The sequence below is a fragment of the Equus quagga genome, chromosome 9 (genome assembly GCF_021613505.1).
Source record: "Equus quagga isolate Etosha38 chromosome 9, UCLA_HA_Equagga_1.0, whole genome shotgun sequence".
NCBI lineage: Eukaryota > Metazoa > Chordata > Mammalia > Perissodactyla > Equidae > Equus > Equus quagga.
Genome location: NC_060275.1, coordinates 90299211 through 90319197, shown reverse-complemented (window position 1 = coordinate 90319197; position 19987 = coordinate 90299211). Strand labels below are relative to the sequence as shown.

General features: G+C 35.3%; 2 protein-coding genes across 8 annotated transcripts in view; one reads left to right on the top strand and one right to left on the bottom strand.

Moving 5' to 3' along the window:
• Positions 1-2469, top strand: part of OSMR (oncostatin M receptor) — a 60458-nt gene extending 57989 nt beyond the window's left edge. For all 4 annotated transcript variants that reach the window (XM_046670978.1, XM_046670977.1, XM_046670975.1 and 1 more), the window contains one exon: positions 240-2469. In XM_046670978.1, the coding sequence (XP_046526934.1) occupies positions 240-812 (573 nt within the window). In that variant the 3' untranslated portion in view covers positions 813-2469. The remainder of the gene's footprint in view (positions 1-239) is intronic.
• Positions 2470-5073: 2604 nt separating this feature from the next.
• Positions 5074-19987, bottom strand: part of RICTOR (RPTOR independent companion of MTOR complex 2) — a 112188-nt gene continuing 97274 nt past the window's right edge. For all 4 annotated transcript variants that reach the window (XM_046671602.1, XM_046671603.1, XM_046671604.1 and 1 more), the window contains 7 exons: positions 19432-19609; positions 18535-18619; positions 17481-17714; positions 11499-11654; positions 11040-11163; positions 9658-9796; positions 5074-9532 (listed from right to left, as the gene is read on the bottom strand). In XM_046671602.1, the coding sequence (XP_046527558.1) occupies positions 9458-9532; positions 9658-9796; positions 11040-11163; positions 11499-11654; positions 17481-17714; positions 18535-18619; positions 19432-19609 (991 nt within the window). In that variant the 3' untranslated portion in view covers positions 5074-9457. The remainder of the gene's footprint in view (positions 9533-9657; positions 9797-11039; positions 11164-11498; positions 11655-17480; positions 17715-18534; positions 18620-19431; positions 19610-19987) is intronic.

The window sequence follows — 19987 nt, the reverse complement described above, 5'->3', positions numbered from 1 at the left end:
TACCACACAGCAAAAGCCACCTCTGCTCCCACTGCCATGAAATGGGTGGATGGAGCTTTGATTTCTTCTGTCAGGGGAAATCCTTTGGTTTTCAGAACCACCTTCAGGTGACTTTGTGACCAGGATGACATGAAAAAAAGTGAAGCTCTAAGTTCATACTTTATATACTCTGATAGACACACACACACACACACACACACACACGTGTTATATTTGCCTATTTTTTGTTTCTGTTCCAGGAGAATCCTCACCTAACAATAATGAGTGTCAAGGACTGCATTCCAGATGCTATTGAAGTTATAAACAAGCCGGAAGGGAGTAAGATACAGTTCTCAGGCACTAGGAACTCACTCACAGAAACTGAAATTACTAAGCCTGCCTACCTTTACCTCCTCCCAGCAGAGAAGAACTACTCCGGCCCTGGACCCTGCATCTGTTTTGAGAACTTCACCTATAATCAGGCAGCTTCTAACTCTGGTTCTTGTGGCCATGTCCCAGTACCCCCTACAGCCCCAAGTCAGCGGGGACTATTGACTTCACTTGAAAATTTACTGAAGGCACTAGAAAAAAACTACATGAACTCCCAGGGAGAAATCCCAGCTGGAGAAACTACTTTGAATTATGTGTCCCAGTTGGCTTCACCCATGTCTGGAGACAAGGACAGTCTCCCAACAGATCCACCAGTGCCAGCACTCTGTTCAGAGTATAAAATGCAAATGGCCATACCCCTGGGTCTTGCCTCACCTCCCCTGAGTGAGAACAGCAGCGTCTCCTCGGTTACCCTCTTAGATCAAGGTGACCACCACCACTGATCAGTATACTCATTTCATACCTTTATGCTACACAAACACTAGGAGAAGCATGGCCGACACCATTCTATTACCAGATACCTCGGTGTTTAATCCCAGTGAGCTATCACCATTGGTAGGTCTGATGTATATAAGACCACTACAACCTTCCTAGGTTTCCAAGGTCAGAAGCTATGAAACTTAACATTCCTCCTTGGAGCAAGCTTGCTGTAGAAATGGCAGGACTGTGGGAACAGGCTTACCTTGCTGCTGTATGTTCCAGGCTCACCCTTGTGACGGCAGATCTGGCACATGACATAGGGATGGAACCCACCCACTCAGTCCTGGACAGGGCGACTATGGTCCTAGAAGTTCAGTTTTTAGTGAGAAAGTATTTCCATTAAGTTTCACCCGCACATTTAATATCTTAAGAGTAAAGAAACTAGATTTAAGGCTTTAATAAAGGCCACAGATTTGTTACTACAGCATAAATGGTCAATGTTAATTTATTCTGGGTGTGTTTAATGAAAAAGTCACAGAAGTTTGAGACTAAAACAGATTTTAGACTTGGCTTGAAGGGATAAGAATTTGTGGTTGATTGATGCAGTAAAATTAACTCTTCTGGGGGCAGAATCTTTATCTAATAGGTAAGACATGTGTATGCATCAATAATAGCCCATAATTGTCCTTCTCTCTAGCTTACCACAGTTAAAGAGTGGGATTGGCAAGGAACCTGACTTAGTGTCCAGATAATAGCACTCCTACTTAGTGAACGCCAATCCTTAGGCCACAATTTTTGATGACTACCTCAGAATAGAAAAAGGAAAATATGTCATTGAGTAATTCATGTTTTATGGTTCCTCTTTTTTTCAAGAACTCTAATATATAAATGACCTGTTTTCATTTAGCATCCTTTGAACTCTGTAATAGGTTGTCTGCGTCAAGATGACACCCTGTCTCATTTATGTTCCTATGATGCTAACTTAATAAATAAAATGAAACCTCATTGCTGGACATCGTTTAGCCATAACTGTAAAAAGCTATATGGAGCGGGAAATCCTGTATTGGCTTAGCAGCAGCTTTGTCTCCTTGAGCCAATAGATGCAAAGCACCTGGTGGCATCACGAGTTTTCAATACACAGTAGTTCCTTTCTCTTCCGTCTGCCCGTCAACCGTTAATGTTTATCACATTTCTAAACAAGCATCAATGGGGGTTCATTGCTGTTTGCTGTGCTGGAAATGACGCTGCCTGTGCCTCTCTCATACCTAATGTGCCATTCAACACCATAGAGAGGGTGAAGGACCCACATCTCAAAGTAAGGTAGCTGTCAACTGGCTTAAATATATCTACACAAGCCATGACTTTGGTTCAGGCTTTTCAACTTTTTCCTTACATGTAATTAAGCTTTTTGTTGGAAAAATTGGTTATATACTCCTAAGGTAGTACAAACAAGTATCTTGATGAGTCTAATAGCTTCAAGAAGACTTCGCGGTCAGTATTGTCATCATTTAGCCTCGTGTTCCTTTGTCACGTGCAATTATAAAAGTACACAGTAACGTCAATGACAGTGATGACTGATTTGTAAATAGTATCTTTTATATAGATTTTAAAAAAGAATCCACAAAACCTTGAAGTCATTCTTGTTGCAACAAGCCTTCATTAAAATATTTCACCATTGCATTATTTTGTGTTTTTCTCTACCTCGATGAAATGAAAATCTAACAATTAGAATAGCTAATAAATCACCTCATGAGCTTACTAAAGACATCAATTCCTGGGTTGCATTCCAAACCTCCTCATCAGAATCCCTGTGGCATGAGACGTGGAATCTATATTTCATCAGCCCCCAGGCATTCAGATGCACACTCAGCTTTGAGAATCATTTGGCCTAAGTCAAATGAAGATGTCTTTCTGAAACATAACACACCAGTAGGAAATGCTGGGCTATAGAACTTTGTGTGTACAACACTATGAACTATAGTTTTGGCTATAAACATTCCTTTCTCGTGTTCATAACAAGCAAATAAATTAGGACTTAAAACCCTAATTTCCAATGCTCTATGTCATCGCAACAGCATTGCTTTAATAAGTATTATTCAGAAACTTTGAAATTTGTATTCAGGTGTCATTTCAACTATTAGGATTAAAACATACATGGAGAATTTCAAATATACACAAAAGTAGAATAGTTTAACAATCCTCTATGTACTGTCATCAGCCCCAAGAGCCATTAACCCATGGCCATTTAAGCACATCCATACCCTTATCCTCTCTCCCTTTGATACTGAGGCAAATAATACTATTTCATTCGTAAATATTTGTTCTCTAAATGGGCACTACTTTTTCTAACATAGCCATAATACGTTTGAAAAATTGCACCTAAAACCAAATTAGTAATAATTCCTTAGAAATATCAGGATATTCTGATGGTGAGCAGGACTGGCATTAATGACTTACAAATACCACATCAGCCTGGAGACTGGTCCTCAGCTGCAAGAAGGGGACTGCAGGGGCTCTGACTGGGAGCAGGGACCTCATCACACAACAGAGACTGCCCCTGCTGAGAGCACTTGCTGACATCCTCTATCTATATATTTCTTTTTTGGAGGAAGAGTAGCCCTGAGCTAACATCTGCTGCCAATCCTCCTCTTTCTGCTGAGTAAGGCTGGCCCTGAGCTAACATCCGTGCTCATCTTCCCCTTTATATCGTCCACACCCGGGATCCGAACCAGTGAACCCTGGGCCGCTGAAGCAGAACGTGTGCACTTAACCACTGCACCACCGAGCCGGCCCCTGCTGACATCCTAACACCCGACTTGGACCAAGTCTAGTGAAACTGAGACTCCACTAGAAAGTGTATTTACGAAGAAAATCAAGTTCAATTAGACAACATCTAGTGTTTCTTCTAAGAGCTTTGAGGAAAGAAACTGGCTTTCGTCTCAAAGGTTTTACAAAACATATAAGACATTTTGCATAAAGTAGAACGGTTAAAACCCTTGAAGAGATACAAAAGAAAAAGCCTTCAGAATTAGCAGTTAAAACGATATTTACAACACAATATATTCAATTTGAAGGACTAAACAAATGTAGCTGTCTTAGTCCTCTAAGATAAGCATTAAAGAAAAAGTGCATTTTAGTACATTTTGGTTTCTTTTGTGGAGATAATACAAAAGTAGTTGCCATGGTCTGAATGATTGTCTCCCCCAAAATTCATGTTGAAATCCTAACCCCCGACGATGAGGGGATTAGCAAGGGGCCCTTGGGGAGGTGATTAGGTCATGAGGCAGGAGCGCTCATGAATGGAATTAGTGCTCTTATGAGAGACTCCACAGAGCTCCCTACTTGCCTCCGCCATGTGAGGACACAACCAGAAGTCTGGGACCCGCCAGAGTCCTCACTTGACCATGCTGGCACTCTGATTTCAGACTTCCACCCCACAGAACTGTGAGAACTAAATTTCTGTTGTTTATAAGCTACCCAATCTGTGGTATTTTGTTATAGCAGCCTGACTAAGGCAGTACTTTGAGTATTTTTATATACCAGAGAGTTTTTAAAAATGAAACAAACTTTTTGAAGTTCAGCTGTATTATCACATTTTTTCAAAGATCAGCTGTATGATGATTATTAAAGGTGCTTTTTTGGGGGCCAACTACGTTTTTGTTGAATGACATAAATATGTAGTGGAACGCAATGGGAAAATGATATAAAGAAATGTGCTTAAAGACCAAGCTATCCAACACAAATCTATTTCTGAAAGTGAGACATATATTTTACCACATTTAATCAACTACATAACAGTGCCTAGCTTTGCCATTGAATTTTCTTCTCCAGGCTCGGTAATTTCCCTTGCGGTATTTTCTTTTGCCACTAGGTGGCTGCAGGTTAGCCTATCTGATCATGCTAGTTTCCGTGTGAGAAATCAAATACCTTGCACAGAAAAGTCACCATCATACCCTCATCACTTATAGTGTGTATTAATTTCTCAAAAAATTCAGACCTGTTCTGTCTAAAGACAGATCCAGTTTTCCAAACCCTTTATAATGATTTGAAACTAAAAATTAAAACTGTAAAGATATATGTTTGATTAGATTATGAAGAACGTTTACAAAAGCATAAATAGCTATTTTAAGACATTTGGAACAACCCACTAACGCGTTACTCAACTGGACTCTTACCTGTGGTACCTAAACGTCACTTTAACTGGGAGTGACATCTATCAGCCTCACTGGTACCTAACTCAAATCAACACTGATTGTTTTAAAATTTCAGACAGAACAACACAAGTTTAAGAATTTTAAGTACATTTTATTAACAATGTATCCCTTTGATAAGATTATACTTCAGGAGGCTTTTTAATGCCCTTGACATAAACTGTACACATTATACAAAAACAAGAAAACCACACACACACAAAAATCAGGGTGAGCAAAACCATTTGGGGACAAATCTTATTTAAATTATACACAACTCAATGAAATATTCTTACGGAAAATATATAAATACTTTTTCTTTCTATGTTACAGTTATACAATATAAATCAGATTTCAATGTCTGTTCAGTGACCTACAAACACCAGAACCTCCAAATCTGTAGCAGCGTATTACTAAATAAAAAAAGAAGAAAATAATGTGGTTAGGGAGCATTAAGTCTGAGATTTTTTTTCACAATCCCTTACCACTTTTCAAAACTAATTTACACCATTTTTTTACAATGCAGCTTTGGGGTTTCTGACAGACCAGTAATGGAACACTTTGCAACTATTCTCTATGAAAACTTTTTATCTCCCCCCTCTGCCCTAAGACTTTGCATTTTGTGCTAAATCAACCTATTTAGTGGCAAAATTACAAGGTATACCTTTTTTGGCATAAATTATATTTTTCAAATTAAATATTTTATAAAGAAAGTCCAACAAAATGTGCAATTTATGCATGCTGTGGCATAGCTATCCACCTACATTATAAAAATACTCCAAAGGGGGAAACATCCACATTCTGTGTCAGTCATATAAACTTACTATGAATGAAAAATACCCTGGGAACCTAGAACTAAAAGAAAAAAGAATGCTCCTAGAAAGATTCTCACAGATTTCAATATTGTTTGATAAGCATTGCTATTCATTTCACTGGTATGCTTTTATAATGAAACTCTCACTGTAGTGATGCTTGTGAAATTAAGCTGGTAATAATGTATTTCCTAAATGAGGAGACAAGGGAGACCTTTCCCAACAAATATTCTAGATTTATTCCAACACCTCTTCTCATAAAACTCTCTCAATTAATTCAATCTATTCTTTTTTCCCATGTTTTAATGGATTGTGAATTTGAGACAAAACTGGAAGCATAGGACTAAAGGGGAAAAACCTTACTTCCAAAGGACCTTTCCCAAGGTAGTTTACAAAGCTCATCTCACACAAAATTAGCACCTCACTCTTACCATGCAAAAATAATCGCAGTTATAATTTGGATGATAATTTGATTGGTTTTTATTGCTTAATGATCTGTGCTTTAACGTGGGGGTAAAAGGCATCCTCTGAATGAAATGAAAACAATTTTTATATAAATAGCAGTAGACAAATCTGAGTAAGCATTGACACCTCACTGTTGAACACTTTGCCATTGTAATATGCCCTGAAAAACTCAACTTTATCTCAAGCTCTGGATAAAAGAGCTGAAAACTATTAAAGCCACCATTTCAAAAGGACTTGTACACAAGATGTTAGAGTAACTAGTATAATAATGTATACCTCCACAAGAGCCTTTTTTAATGTCACTGTCTTACAGAATGTCCTTATGCTACCAATGTTTATTAGAAAAATTTTTATTAGGGAGAACAGACTCCCTCCCCCAGCAATCTACCTAAGCATAAACAGGAAATAAAAATATAAGAAATTTTAGATCATATTTAATTACAAATACTAATTTCTAAGTTCCTTATTTATCAGTATTTACTTAGTATATGAAGCTGAAATCTGTTCTTGAAAAAAAATTTCAATTAGAAATGACAATTCACTTTACAATTAGAAATTCACAGTTTACAACCAGTACAACTGCCCAAATTCCTCCAAATTATTCAATAATTACCAACAGTACAAATTTATATGGACTGAGATTAATTCTAAAATCTTGAAAAAACTACAGTATTGACATTATTCTGGTATTTTATAGTCTGGTAATATCTGTTATTTATAGATGATTTTCTCAATTATTTCTATTACCACTGACACCATTCCTAACCTTTTCGGCTATAATTTAAGATTTTTAAACACCTAAGTTAATCACTTGGCACTGCATGTGAGCATTTTTCATCATAAAAGTCTACTTTTATACTAATGAGTACTTAAAGAAAACGTATTAGACCTGTCAGTAAAATATGGATAAACCAAACAGCACTCTACATTTAAGTTACAGACTTTTCTTTTCTCAGATTACTGATAACCACAAAGCTCTGAGTGTCTCCCCAAACTAAGTGCTATAGGCAAATATTATGATGTATACATACATGTCTTTCAAAGAAATAGTCAACAACCTGTTTAGGCTAATAGTAACGAAGACTTCATTTCAGGAGGGGTGAGTGACGCGGGGTCTAGGCATGGGGATGGTTGTGTGTATGTGACAAAAAAGAACTACTGTTAACTTTTGAGGGATTAAACCACAGATTTTATAGTCTTTATTAACTGAGGTAGTGTTTAAAATGAATGTCTAAAATATGTTAATCCCACTATGAATAAGATTACTACATTACCTCCTTTGGAGTTTTTAACCACTATTTGGTCTAGTATCTCTGACATTTGGTTCTCTGGAAGGCAGTTTAATCATCCAAGACCAAAGACCAAGGTGACAGGCAACGTTCTTAGAAGTACTGTTGACATTTAAATAAACACTGGGGTTCAGTGATAAATTAAAGGTAAAAAAAAAGTATTTGTTTTATCTTCAATTGGATTTTACGAGAGAAAAGCTGAAGAACCACTTTTTAACATAAGGAGCAGCTTACAGCCCTTATCTGTTTTGTTATAATGTAAGTTGCTACACAGTGCACATAAGAACAATTCACTGAAGTGCAGTCAAAGAGGTGTTATGAAGTGAGATGAAATGCTTCATCCCAATTGGAACTTTCAGTGCCAGTAAATTAAAAGAAACAAAACAAAACTATCTCTGTGAGTTATGTTTTCTAGTTCACAGGGTTCTTTACAGAGATCTCAAAGAACAAGCCCATTATAAAAAGGATATGGGAAAATATTAATGTACTACGACTGTGTCAAAGCTGCTGTGTAACGGTAAGAATGGTATACACAAATGAATTAAAAAAGGGTCCTAATCAGTCCAGCTGGATTTTTTTTCTATTTATATATAGACCTCAAAAAAGATAATCCTTTCATTTACAAGCATTCTCAATGATAATGGCTATGCTATTTTTATACACAAATTTGCATATGTTTAATTCCCGTAAAGATTTCCAAATATCTTTAGACATATACAAATTAAACACACAAATAAACAAAATCTTGCCCTCATCAACTTAACTTCACAAATGTGATAAAGGCAATTACTGTACTCATAAACTCACCTATCACTGCATTTAGTTTGTGCAAAACAAGAACACTGATATAAAAATTAAATTACTGCTGCTTTAAAATTTGGTACTTAAGGCTTTTCACTACAATTTTTAATTGTAATAAGTTTTATTAATGATTTCTTAAAAGGAAATATGGCTCTTCTTTTCCCATGGAATGTGTAAATTGTAGGCAAACTTATCATTTCCTCAGGAGATCCAAAGTGTTATTTAATGCTTTCTTTTGCTTTAGGTCTAAATTAATAGTGCTTGTTAAAGTTCCTGTTTAAATGGTGATATGGGAAGTTGATAAAAATGGAAGTCCACTGAAAATATACGCATTCTATAAATGAGAAATACTTTGAATTACAAAATGATCTTCTGATTTTAATCAGGAACTGTAGTGAAAAACCTTAATCAGTTGAAATAGCCTATAATAATACATTGCAACAAAACTTAATAGACAGAAAACAAATAAGAAACTTTATGCAAGTCTACCAACATAAAAATAACTTATAAGTCCCGGGTTGTTGAGGCTCTTCTTTCGCTTTGAGGTTACAAACCTCTGAAGTAGTGTTAGAAACATTAAGAAAAATGTGGAAGGGCCGAAGTTCCCCCTCTGATACCAGCAGTTAAAGCACACCCTGTCGTGGTAACAGGATGTAGCCTCAGAGACACCGATTTCTGGTTTCCACGAATTAGTTAACAAACAAGGCATCTTTGTATTAACTCTAAAAAAAGAATTCAGAAATAACTGTGTGAAGAGTGCTTCAGCATATCCTATTATTGTTCCACTGTTATTATGCTCTTAAAATGAAAAAATAGAAAACTTATGTAGGTATTCAGTGCTTGGCTCTTGCATACAATGGTTAACTAAAACTCTTAAAACTGTGGTAATTAACAATGAACCCCCAAAAGGGCTCAACGGGGGATAGAGGAAGTTGTTTTGGTTAGGGTAAGTCTGCAGTTCCAACTGTTCATGTACCAGTAATCGCTGGAACAGTGTACAGAAGATGCTCCTGTCTTCGCTGCCCAGTCAGTCAGCATTTTCTGAGGCTTGTAGGAAATCCACAAATATGAATATATATAGTATACATCTATATACATCATAAATATGAGGTCAGGATTCAGCAGATGTATCAACTATAGGTTGCTTTGGTGGTATTGCCAACACAGCCTCTGCTTCTTCATGCATCTAGAAAAGAAGTGGTAAACTGTTAATGACTGTCTAGTGTATCAACAGATATAATCTCCCTTTTAACTTAATTCAAACAGAATTATTCTTAAAAGATAAATTTCCTAAGTAAAAATTCTACTTACTTGTAAAAACTGTACATCTTGAAATAATTCTTGTATGAACCTCCGACATGGAAGTCTAAATGTGCAGTGTGACAGCAAATGGGAAACCTCAGAGTAAAGGCATATGTCATCAAATGTTTGAGGATACTTCTCCTTAATTCTAAAACAAAAGACAAGACTATGGTGTGATAAAAAACTATAATAAGGCCTTACCTATTTTTCCTACAAAATATCATTTTTTAAATATTTTTTCTCCAGATACTGATTAGATGGCATTTTTGGGTGACGGCATAGAATATAAAATATTAAATATTCCCACTTCACACTTAAATTAGACATTTTAAGTCTGGGGTTATGTCTTAAAATGATCAAAATCCAAATGCTTCTTGGAAAGTTAGAAATATTTTTTCCACTGGCATGAGAAATTGCAAAATTTATTTATCAGCCTAGAATGACTCACATATTTTAAAAATTACGTTTTAAAATAGAAAGAAGTTTTTAAAGTTAGACTGAAGTTATCAATATCCTTGACTGGGCTCTCTCTTTATATCTTTCAAACAGTGGTTTTTAGCTGGGATGGCATCTCAGAATTGGCTGTGGGGTGAGGTGGGTGATACACAGGTTAAAGACCTACTACCCCTAGAGCTACTGGCCAGGAGGTTTGTACAGGGACCCTGGCATCTGTGTTATTATTTTTTAGAGTCCCACAGGAGACCCTGAAGTGTATTTCCTTTGAGGACCACTGCTTTAAATAGTGCAAATCAAAGATGTTGACGATTGTCCGAATTTTCCTTTATCATGTTGCTGTGATTTAGAAAAACAATAAAAATTCTGCAACTTTTATTAAGAGAAAGAAAGAAAAATAAGGAAAAATTAAACCAAGAAAATATTATTTGTTTTACATAGGCCAGCTTTTCTCAAACTTTTTGGTCTCATAATTCCCTTAATTTCTTAAAAATTATTGAGGACTCCAGAAAGTTTATTTTTTGTGGGCTATAGCCATTGATAATTACCACAAGTTAAAATTGAGAAAATTTCAAAATATTTAATTCATTTAAAAAAATAAATCCATTACATGTTAACATAAATATATATTTTAATGAAAAATAACTATTATTTTCCAAAACTAAAAAAATGAGAAGAATGGTACTGTCTTACATTTTTACAGATCTCTTTAAAGTCTGGCTTAATAGAAGATAGCTAGATTCACATACCTGCTTCTGCATTTAATCTGTTTGCCTATGTTATTTTGCTTGATGTATATGAAGAAAATCTAGCCTCCCACAGATATCCCATACAGTTGAGAACTACCAATGGAAGGTAATTAGTCCAATTTTTGAAGTATTTCAAGTATCTTTTTCACCATAAAAAAGCAGAACAAAGAATACTCATAGTTTACTTACGTTAAAAGCCCAGTTTCATGACATTTTGTTGAAACTGAACTACTCAAATTAATGACTAATCTTAGAACTTCTTTGCGAAGGAGTATACGGCACATTGGTGTATCGTCTGGAATTGTTTTAACACCTGAAAAGAAGATAAAATATTTTATCTATATCACATTAGGAAATGGTTATAACTCATGGAATTTGTTTTTAAACTTTATCTAAAGATCTAAAACTGAGATAAACTGCGCTAATCTCTTGGTCATTTTGGGAGCAAAATTCTTTCTACTAAAAGCAGACAGCTAAGAGGGTACATATCAGTGTTGCATACAGGTGTAAAAACTGGCTAAATATGCCTCAATAAAACTAACTAGTCATAGTTTTGAGATAACTTTCGTTAACATTATTTATGAACAACAACAACAAAACTAAATATAGTTTTATTAACAATGCTTAGATTTGAATCTGACAACTTACCTAGTAGCAATTCTGTGCTTTTGGTGCTGCTGGCTGAGCCTTCTTGAGACACTCCATCACTGCATCCAGAAATTCCCGAAAACTTAGAGGGAACCACTTCTAACAGATTATGGATAGTCTGCTCACACCAATCAGAATATGGAATGTCTTGAAGGTCTGAAGAAAAAAATTATTTCAATTAAAGTATCACAATGGCTTAGTTCCTATGCTTGCATTATATCCTACAGAGGAGATGATTCCTTGTAACTTCTATCCAGTTTTCAACAATTATTTTCCATGATGAAGATTTTCAAAGTAAATTCAGACTGCTCAGATAGTGAAATTTTTAAATTCTAAAGACATTTTTACATAAGATTTTATTTTCCTAAATTACAAAAATATTAATATGTGATTATTTTAAAAATTCAAATAAAGATGCGTACAGAATAAAAAGTGAAGACACCTTATCTATCCCCTTTCCCATCCCCAAACTAACTACCCCTCTCCATAGGTAAATATGGTTAAAGGTTTGAGATATATATATATAATTTCAGATATTTTGCTATTTTAATTTCTCTTTCTTGCTCTTTGGGTATATAAGTGGTATTGTACTATATATATTATTCTATGACTTGTTTTCCCCCCATTTAATAATTAAAATATAAGAATCATACTTCCCTGAATTATCATTTCATTCCTTAGAATAAATCCACTACCCATGAATCTTTGCTAAGGTACTCCAAGATGGGATTCTGAAGTCCACTAAACATCCTGATGTTGCTAAAATGACATGAATTTTTTTATTTAAAATTATCCTGAGCTCTTAAATCAAGTGATTGAGCAAATGGAAATCAGCAAGTCTTTGGTCATCTGTTCATGGAGTTAACAGTGGGCAACCTATAAAATCATATAACTTTACTACTATAAGAAATACCTGAAATTACTTAATGCTTTCATTTCATGAAAGAAAAGAGATTCAGAGAGAGGAGACACACACTCAGCCAGAAGTAAGACATCATGATAGCTAGCCCAGTACTCTTTCCACTACAGCACATTGTCAGAGTAGAGAAAAAATGTTATATCTTTAGAAATCCAGGAAACTAGATCAACAACAACACACACTACCTCTCCCTATGTTGTTTTCTACAGAATAGAAATATCATCACCTCAACTCATCTCTAAGTACTTCCTAAGATTACTATTTATATAATACTAAGCAGAAAATGCTTTGGTTCCCTGGAAAAGAAGATCTATAAATTTAGCATAGTTTTAAATTTTGGTTATCAAGGACATCATGTTTCTTGTCAGGCACTTAAAAGTAAAACATGCTACTTAAATTATACATTAATTTAAAAAATAAAACTATTGCCAAAAGATTTGAGAACTAAAGATGTACTTAAAAACCAGTTATATTGAATAAACAGATAAGAGATGGAAATATTATTTTAGACTCAGTTGATGAACTACCCAAGGAGTACAATGACAAAATACTCCAGCACAGGTAACAGTAAGAAAGCTATATTTTCTTCAATTGATATGTTTCTGAAAAGTTATAAAATAATTTATTTCTGCTTCACCTTCAACCAGTGATGACTCCTAACATTTCTAACCTGTTAGAATGCATCCTATTTCTAAAGATGTCATTCATTCTCATTAAAAAAAAAAAAAAAAAAAATCATTCTTCTAGTTAAGTCAGGTTCCAAAATAACCAGTTTATCCCATTTGGAGATGTGAAACAGCATCTTAAGCATAATGATAACAGAAGCTGTTTACTACATAGGTCCTGTTTTTTTGTGAAACATGCTAAACCATATGAACGAATTCTTTAATGAAATAACTACATGTGTTAAATGGGAACTACAGAGAACATGTGGGCACAACATGGGCACTATTTATAAATTGGCAGAATAAAGAGAACCAAAACCCTTGGAAATGGGGCAAGGAACAGCTAGTTGGCCTACCTTTTCTTAGACATGGAAGATAACATCTACGATTCTGTCAAAAGCAAAACTGTGCATACTAAGTTGATGATATTTACCTTTAGGGACCTTTTTTCTACCTTCTCTTAAGAAGTATTTGATGCAATGCACCTGGACACAGTTTTATTCAAGACACTTCAAGATTATTTTTAATTTGGATGAAGCATTTTGTCCATAAACAAAATCATTTTATCTATATGATTGATGTTTAGCTTCTTAACTGTAGTTGTTTGCTTTTATTGTTTCCTTTCTTTTTAACTAATAATACTCTATCTTAGCTTTATTTTATCTTTCAGTTGAAAATGGAGATATGAAGCACAGGATAGACCAAACCCTAAGAGACTAGACATCTTCTTTACTCCATGTATCTGAGCATAAGGCCGACTCCAGCTAAATTATGCCACTACATGTGAGAAAGAATAAAAAGCTCTGAGCAAAAAATAATAAATATAAATCCATACAGGTTCATTCGGAAAAACTGTAGTTAATTTTTTCCTACCAGAAAGCAGTAAGCCCCAAAATAGCTTATGGAAAATGCTGAAATAATTATTTACGAAAAAAATTAAGAATTTCTGTGAGGAGCTTTAGCTCTGATATATATATAATCACTTGATAACCAATACTCTCAGGCAGCAGGAGATGTAAAACGAAGTGAGCAAGGAGTTTTTCCTTAGGAGCACAGTAAGATCACCATAACTGAATTATCAGAATTTAGGAGAGACTATGAGTTCTAGCATAAATAACTTACTGTGAGTTACCATTTACAGAGAGCTTAGTAAATGCTAATCTTACATATTATTAAATATCAAACAACACCATTAGGTAGGTGTCATTATTCTCATTTAGAGATTTAAGCAAAAATAAAAACTAAAGCTCAGCAAAATTAGGTAGATTGCCCAAGATCAAATAACTAATTAGGTGAAAAACTGTGGCTTTGAGCCTAAGTCTTGGCACCAGAGCTCACTGCTCTGCTGTGTTTACACCAGTGGTCTTCCATGGTTCTTGGAGCAGCAGCATTTCCGGCTCCCCGCCCCCACTTTATCACTTGGGCAAGGCCAGGTAGATGGGATCCACCTCCTTATTCCCCTTATACCATCATCTGCATATCACTGGTCTTTTGCATAGATTTTGACTGAAACATGGATTCTGCAACTAAAATAACTTTGAAGACCACCACTGTCTCTTTAGGGCCCTCCTCTGCCCTGTGTAGTTTCTACCCACTCCTCACAAATTGTCAATTTAATAACCTAGACATTCAAACTGATCTTGCCATTATCTTTTATAGTGCATTGATTTTTTTCTAATGCTCTCTCTTTCACAGATGGACTAGTCTAAAACATTTATAAGGTTTCCCGTTTGAAGTTGGTAAGCTAGACTAGGGCAAATGTGGTGTACTATAAATTAGATTCAACAGAAATGTACAGTACTAAATTTTGAAAGGCCAACATTTTGCCTTGCACACTAGAACCATACAATGCATAAACACCTGTGAAGGTGGCAGACACCGAATAAAATGTTACTAAATATCCTTTTCTAATGGCCTTTCCTCTGAGCTTTAACATTTTTGAACCACCACCTTATCAGACAGGAAATTTTAGAGAATGAAATGTCTTGTGTTCAAGTCTTGACGTCCCTTTAAAATGATCATTAAATAGTAGAGGGACTAATTTTTAGTTATCTTCCATAGATAATGATGTCTTCTTTTTGATAGACAAAATCCTTAACATGGCCTATAGCAGTGCTTCTCAAACTGTATGGTATACATGAATAACCTAGGACTCTTGTTAAAATGCAGATTCTGATTGTGTGTGGAGTGGAGTTTGAGATTCTACGTTTCCAACAAGCTCTCAGGTGATGCTCATGCTGCTGGTCGACTCACCACACTTTGGGTAACAAGGGCTCTGCAGGGCTCAGTTTCTATCTATCTTTCTAGGCAGATCTTGTATCTCCTTCCCCCTTGCTTTCTGAGCTCCATTCACAAAGGTCTTTTTAGTCCCTTCTACTTCCTATGCTCGCTCCCATCAGAACACCTTTGTTCATGCTGTTCCCTCTGTCTTAAAATTCTCCATACTCCAGTCTTCACTTAGTTGGCTTCTATTTTCTTCAGATTCATTTTTGATCTGCCGACTCGATTATATTTCTTTGCTAATACCATGTATCTATTCTTGATGGCACTTGTTACAAATGCAGTATTATATTTGTATAATCAATTGATTGACTGATCAATCAATCCATTTCTTTCCCCACTGGACTAAAGCTCACAGAAAGCAAAATTAGTGTCTTTTTTTTCTCTCCCAATTGTTCTCCTAGCGTCTAGTTCAACACCTGACCCATGGTAGAGGCGTAATAAATATTTGAGTGTATGAATGAGTAAGGGTTCAGTGACTTTTTAACAATTAGTCTCTCTCCCTTCACAGCTCCAAGATAGGTATCAGCAGTAAACTGTAATCATTTTCCAATTAAGAATCATCCTTCCCCTGCTGCTCCTCAATCCAACACTTCATGTCACTAGAATAACAAGCCGAGGGGCTCTAATGGCTGTGCTGAGGTAAGAGCTTCTTCAACTGCAGGAAGTCTTTCCCAAGTCCCAAACTTCACGACACTCTGCTTGACCACTGTCCCAGCTACAGAGCACAAATGGATTAGAACTAGCTGTGATTATCTTGTGACTGGGTAATTACAGGGCTGGTTTCCGTATTTCTTATTTGATACATAAGTAAAGAACAGTATAGCAAAAACTCCATAGTAAGCGCTCCATAAGTATTTGTTGAATAAGTAAATGAAGAAGTGGAATTTTCAGGAACTAAAGCATCATAAACGATGTACAGCCAAATGACAGCATCTTTACTGTGTGCAATACTTCAGAACAACACTGCCCAAACCTTTTCACTCACAGCAAATGAAAATAATTACAGCATGCTGGGGCCCTGGACAGGGTTGTTCACAGTGGGACGTATCACAGTGCAGGGCTTGTCAAACCTGGGCCCTATTGGGGCATGGAATCATTGAGGGGATTAATATCTTGGCATACCCATATCCTATCTGTGGCACATCAGTGTGCTGCAACCCATCAGGTGGGAAGCTCTGAATCAGAACTCCAAGGAGAAATTTGGAAGAGTGACCCAGAGAACTCTCATCATCACTGGGTTTCCTGAGGGTAGCTAAGCGATGTTCACCAAGAAAAGGTTTCTATGGTAAGACTTCAAACACATATATACTAATTTTACATTGCTAATATATGTCACTTGTTGAATCATATGGAAAAGCTGAATCTGGGTTCAATTTATTTATTCCCTCACCAAAAACACATTGAGTGCCTATTATGCAAAGCAGTACAAAACTAGGTATTAGAAATATAAAAATGAAAAGACATGACAGACCATACCCTAAAGGAACTTACTGAGTAGAAGGGAAAAAAATAACTAAGCAATAATCATCATAAGAGATCTATGTACAAAGGTCAACAAGAGTAAAGAGGATGGGATGTCAACATCTCACTTAGTGTGTCAGAGAAAACTTTGCAGATACAATATCCCTGACGCTTAGGATGAGGTGGACGAGGTGTGTGCCTGTGTGTGAGCTTATATGTGTGTAAGGAAAGGGAGAGGCAAGAGAGAACAGCAGGGAAAAATACATTTTTCATGCCTAGAGTCATAAAAAAAAAAGCACAGTTTGTTCAAAAACTTCAAGTCAGTCAGTAATAGTGTATGGATTATAAGACAGGAGAATGGTTGAAAAAAGACACCAGGCAGGTCACACACAGAGTCTTGTTTGCTGAGCATGAATAGTCAGTATGGAATCATCAAGAGATTAATCCCAGGCAACAATATGAAAGATGAATTGGAAGGGGCCAAAACCGGAGACTGAAACACTAAGACTCTAATATGGAGATGATGAGTGACTGAACGAAGGCTGAGGCAGTGAAAATGGAGTAAGAGGGATGATTAATAGGGCTGGGAGATGACTTGTAACTGGAGGAGATCCACATTCAGGTCGATTAACCTAGACGGACATAATCACTCACCTGAATGACTACATATTGCACTTAGTTGGTTACTGGGCTGGAAACCCAGAATTTCGATACAGACACAATAAAGGCAGTTATCATCTGTATGCTCCTGAAGTCCAGTGTCTTCTGTACTTTCTAAAAACAGAGAAGCATCTGAATGGATTGAATTCATTATTTCCGTAAGACTCATCTGCTGTCGTAGCAAGTGAAAAGAGTTTTTTACAAGACCTCCAGTTCCAGATGGAAGACCTGTGCATAAGTAAATATAAAACATAATCTGATAAAGATAGTAATAATATCAATGACACCTCTTTCAAGATGCCTTAAACTATGTGAAATTTTAAAGAAAGGAAATTAGGGAAGAAAATCAAAACTCGTTTTATGACTCAAAATCTAACCTAAACTGGGGAGAAAAAAAGATCATTTGCTTTGAATTAGGAAAATAATTAAAGCCAGAATATATGTTGATATTACTTTAACGTGAGGTTTTAGATACAAAATGGAAAATTAAGATTATACAATTAAGGCATCATTTCAATTATCCTCCACATTTGCATAAAGAAAAGCAATAATTCTGAGTCTAAAGAGGTACATGTTAGAAACAATCTTCAAGATTATGAAGCTTTAAACCTGTGGCTGTTATGCATATACTAAAATATTATAGTTCATAAAAAAGAGAGATCACGTAATGTATAAGTACATGTTTATCTCTCTCCTTTCCCCCAAACAGCTGTTTCTTAGACCTAAAAGGATTAGCGTTAAAAATTTTTACGTATTTTTTTTTTTTTAAACAGAAGCAACTGATCCAGTTTTTGTCTTCTTGAAAGGCTGGGTACTTAGTTGGAAAAACACTTTCTTATGTCCCTCACAAAAAAATATTATGGTTTAATTCTAAATTGACTCAAACAATTATTTTGGTATAATTTTTAAGTTGACCCAAAAGTAAGTATACATGAATTTTTGGTGTCATCCTACTTGAAAAGAACTTTCTTTTTAATTAGCTTTCTGTTAAAAAGAATTTTCTTTTTAATATAAAGAGGACTCTCATGAGAATAAAACCACACATTACCTCCTGCATCATGAGCAAACACTCTTGTACCTCGATCATCATGTGGAGGTATGTTTTTTGTCTGAAAATAGGGAATATCCTTTACCTAAAATAGATATAAATCATAGTAAGTCCTGCTATAAAAAGAAATCCACTTTATGAATATTAGCAAAATTAAATAAAATGTAATTTAAATAGAATTACTACAGCACAAGAGCTCACAATGGAAAGTTTACTGAAGAAGGTTAAATTACCAAAACTTGACAAAATAACAAATATCCTTTAAAGTCTTTATTTATTCTTGGTGACTTAAATAGATATTAAAATACTTATTTTAGAACTTATCTAAAATGCCTTTAGACTTCTGAGCAAATGTGTACTCTTTTGCACTACCTATCATCTAGAGATTTGTGATTAGGATTACATGCAATGAGGGTCACTTTATATGACTGGGCACAACATGCGGCTGCCCTGTATGGGATAAACAGGATCAAGGATAAAAAAGCAAGGAATATGTTGTACACCTCAAACTTACACAAAGTTATATGTCAATGATATCTCAATTAGAAAAAAAAAACAAGAAAGAATAAGTCAAATGTGACTAAAAAGCAAGGTTAGGAATTCGCTAAATTTCTAAAGAGAATATACTAATAAAGAAGTCAAACAAGATGCCAATTTAGTATGGGAAGAGAAAGAAGGATAATGGTCTGGGGACTCAGAGATACTAAATAAAAGAACATGGGACAGCTGAGAAAGGCAAAAAACTTTTCATCATAAAATTTCTTTCAACAAAACTGCCTTAAAATGTCACCTCCCCCAAAATTAGTATTCATTCTAAATCATAATTTCTAGTAAGCAATTACAGAATGTGAAAAAACAGAAAATCAACTCATAAGAAAACAGTGGAACTTTTAATACCTGGAATATATCATTGATGTCTACTGGAAGAGCAAGACCAATATAGTCATCTGAACTACCATATGTTGCACTGGACACCATGGACCTCACTGAAGAGGATCGCTGCAGGGTATTTTGATTAATAGGACTTAATAAATCTTCTTTATCTAACGAAGCATAACTTAAAGCTTTCATGAACCTACAATACCATAAAAGAAACCACTCGCATTAGTGTCTTGATTTGTAATATTAATCATACAAAGACATTATAATTTATTTTGATACCTTCATAAAAAATAAATAGTTGAGTACACAACAATGCCATATTGTTTAGTGAGAACATATAAATACTTGGAAATATTTAGCTGCTATAAATTGATATAGAAAAGGTAATCAGTAATGTAGACTGTTACTAAAAACAACTGTTACGGTCTCCCAGGCAAAAGTGAAAAGGTGGGCTATTAAGATAACTTTCAATATCTAGAAGTAAAAAAAACTGACCTCAGAGGTCAGAGGTATAATCCAAGGACTATCTGCACAATCATTTGAGATTGCTAGATTTGCTATCATCTAACTT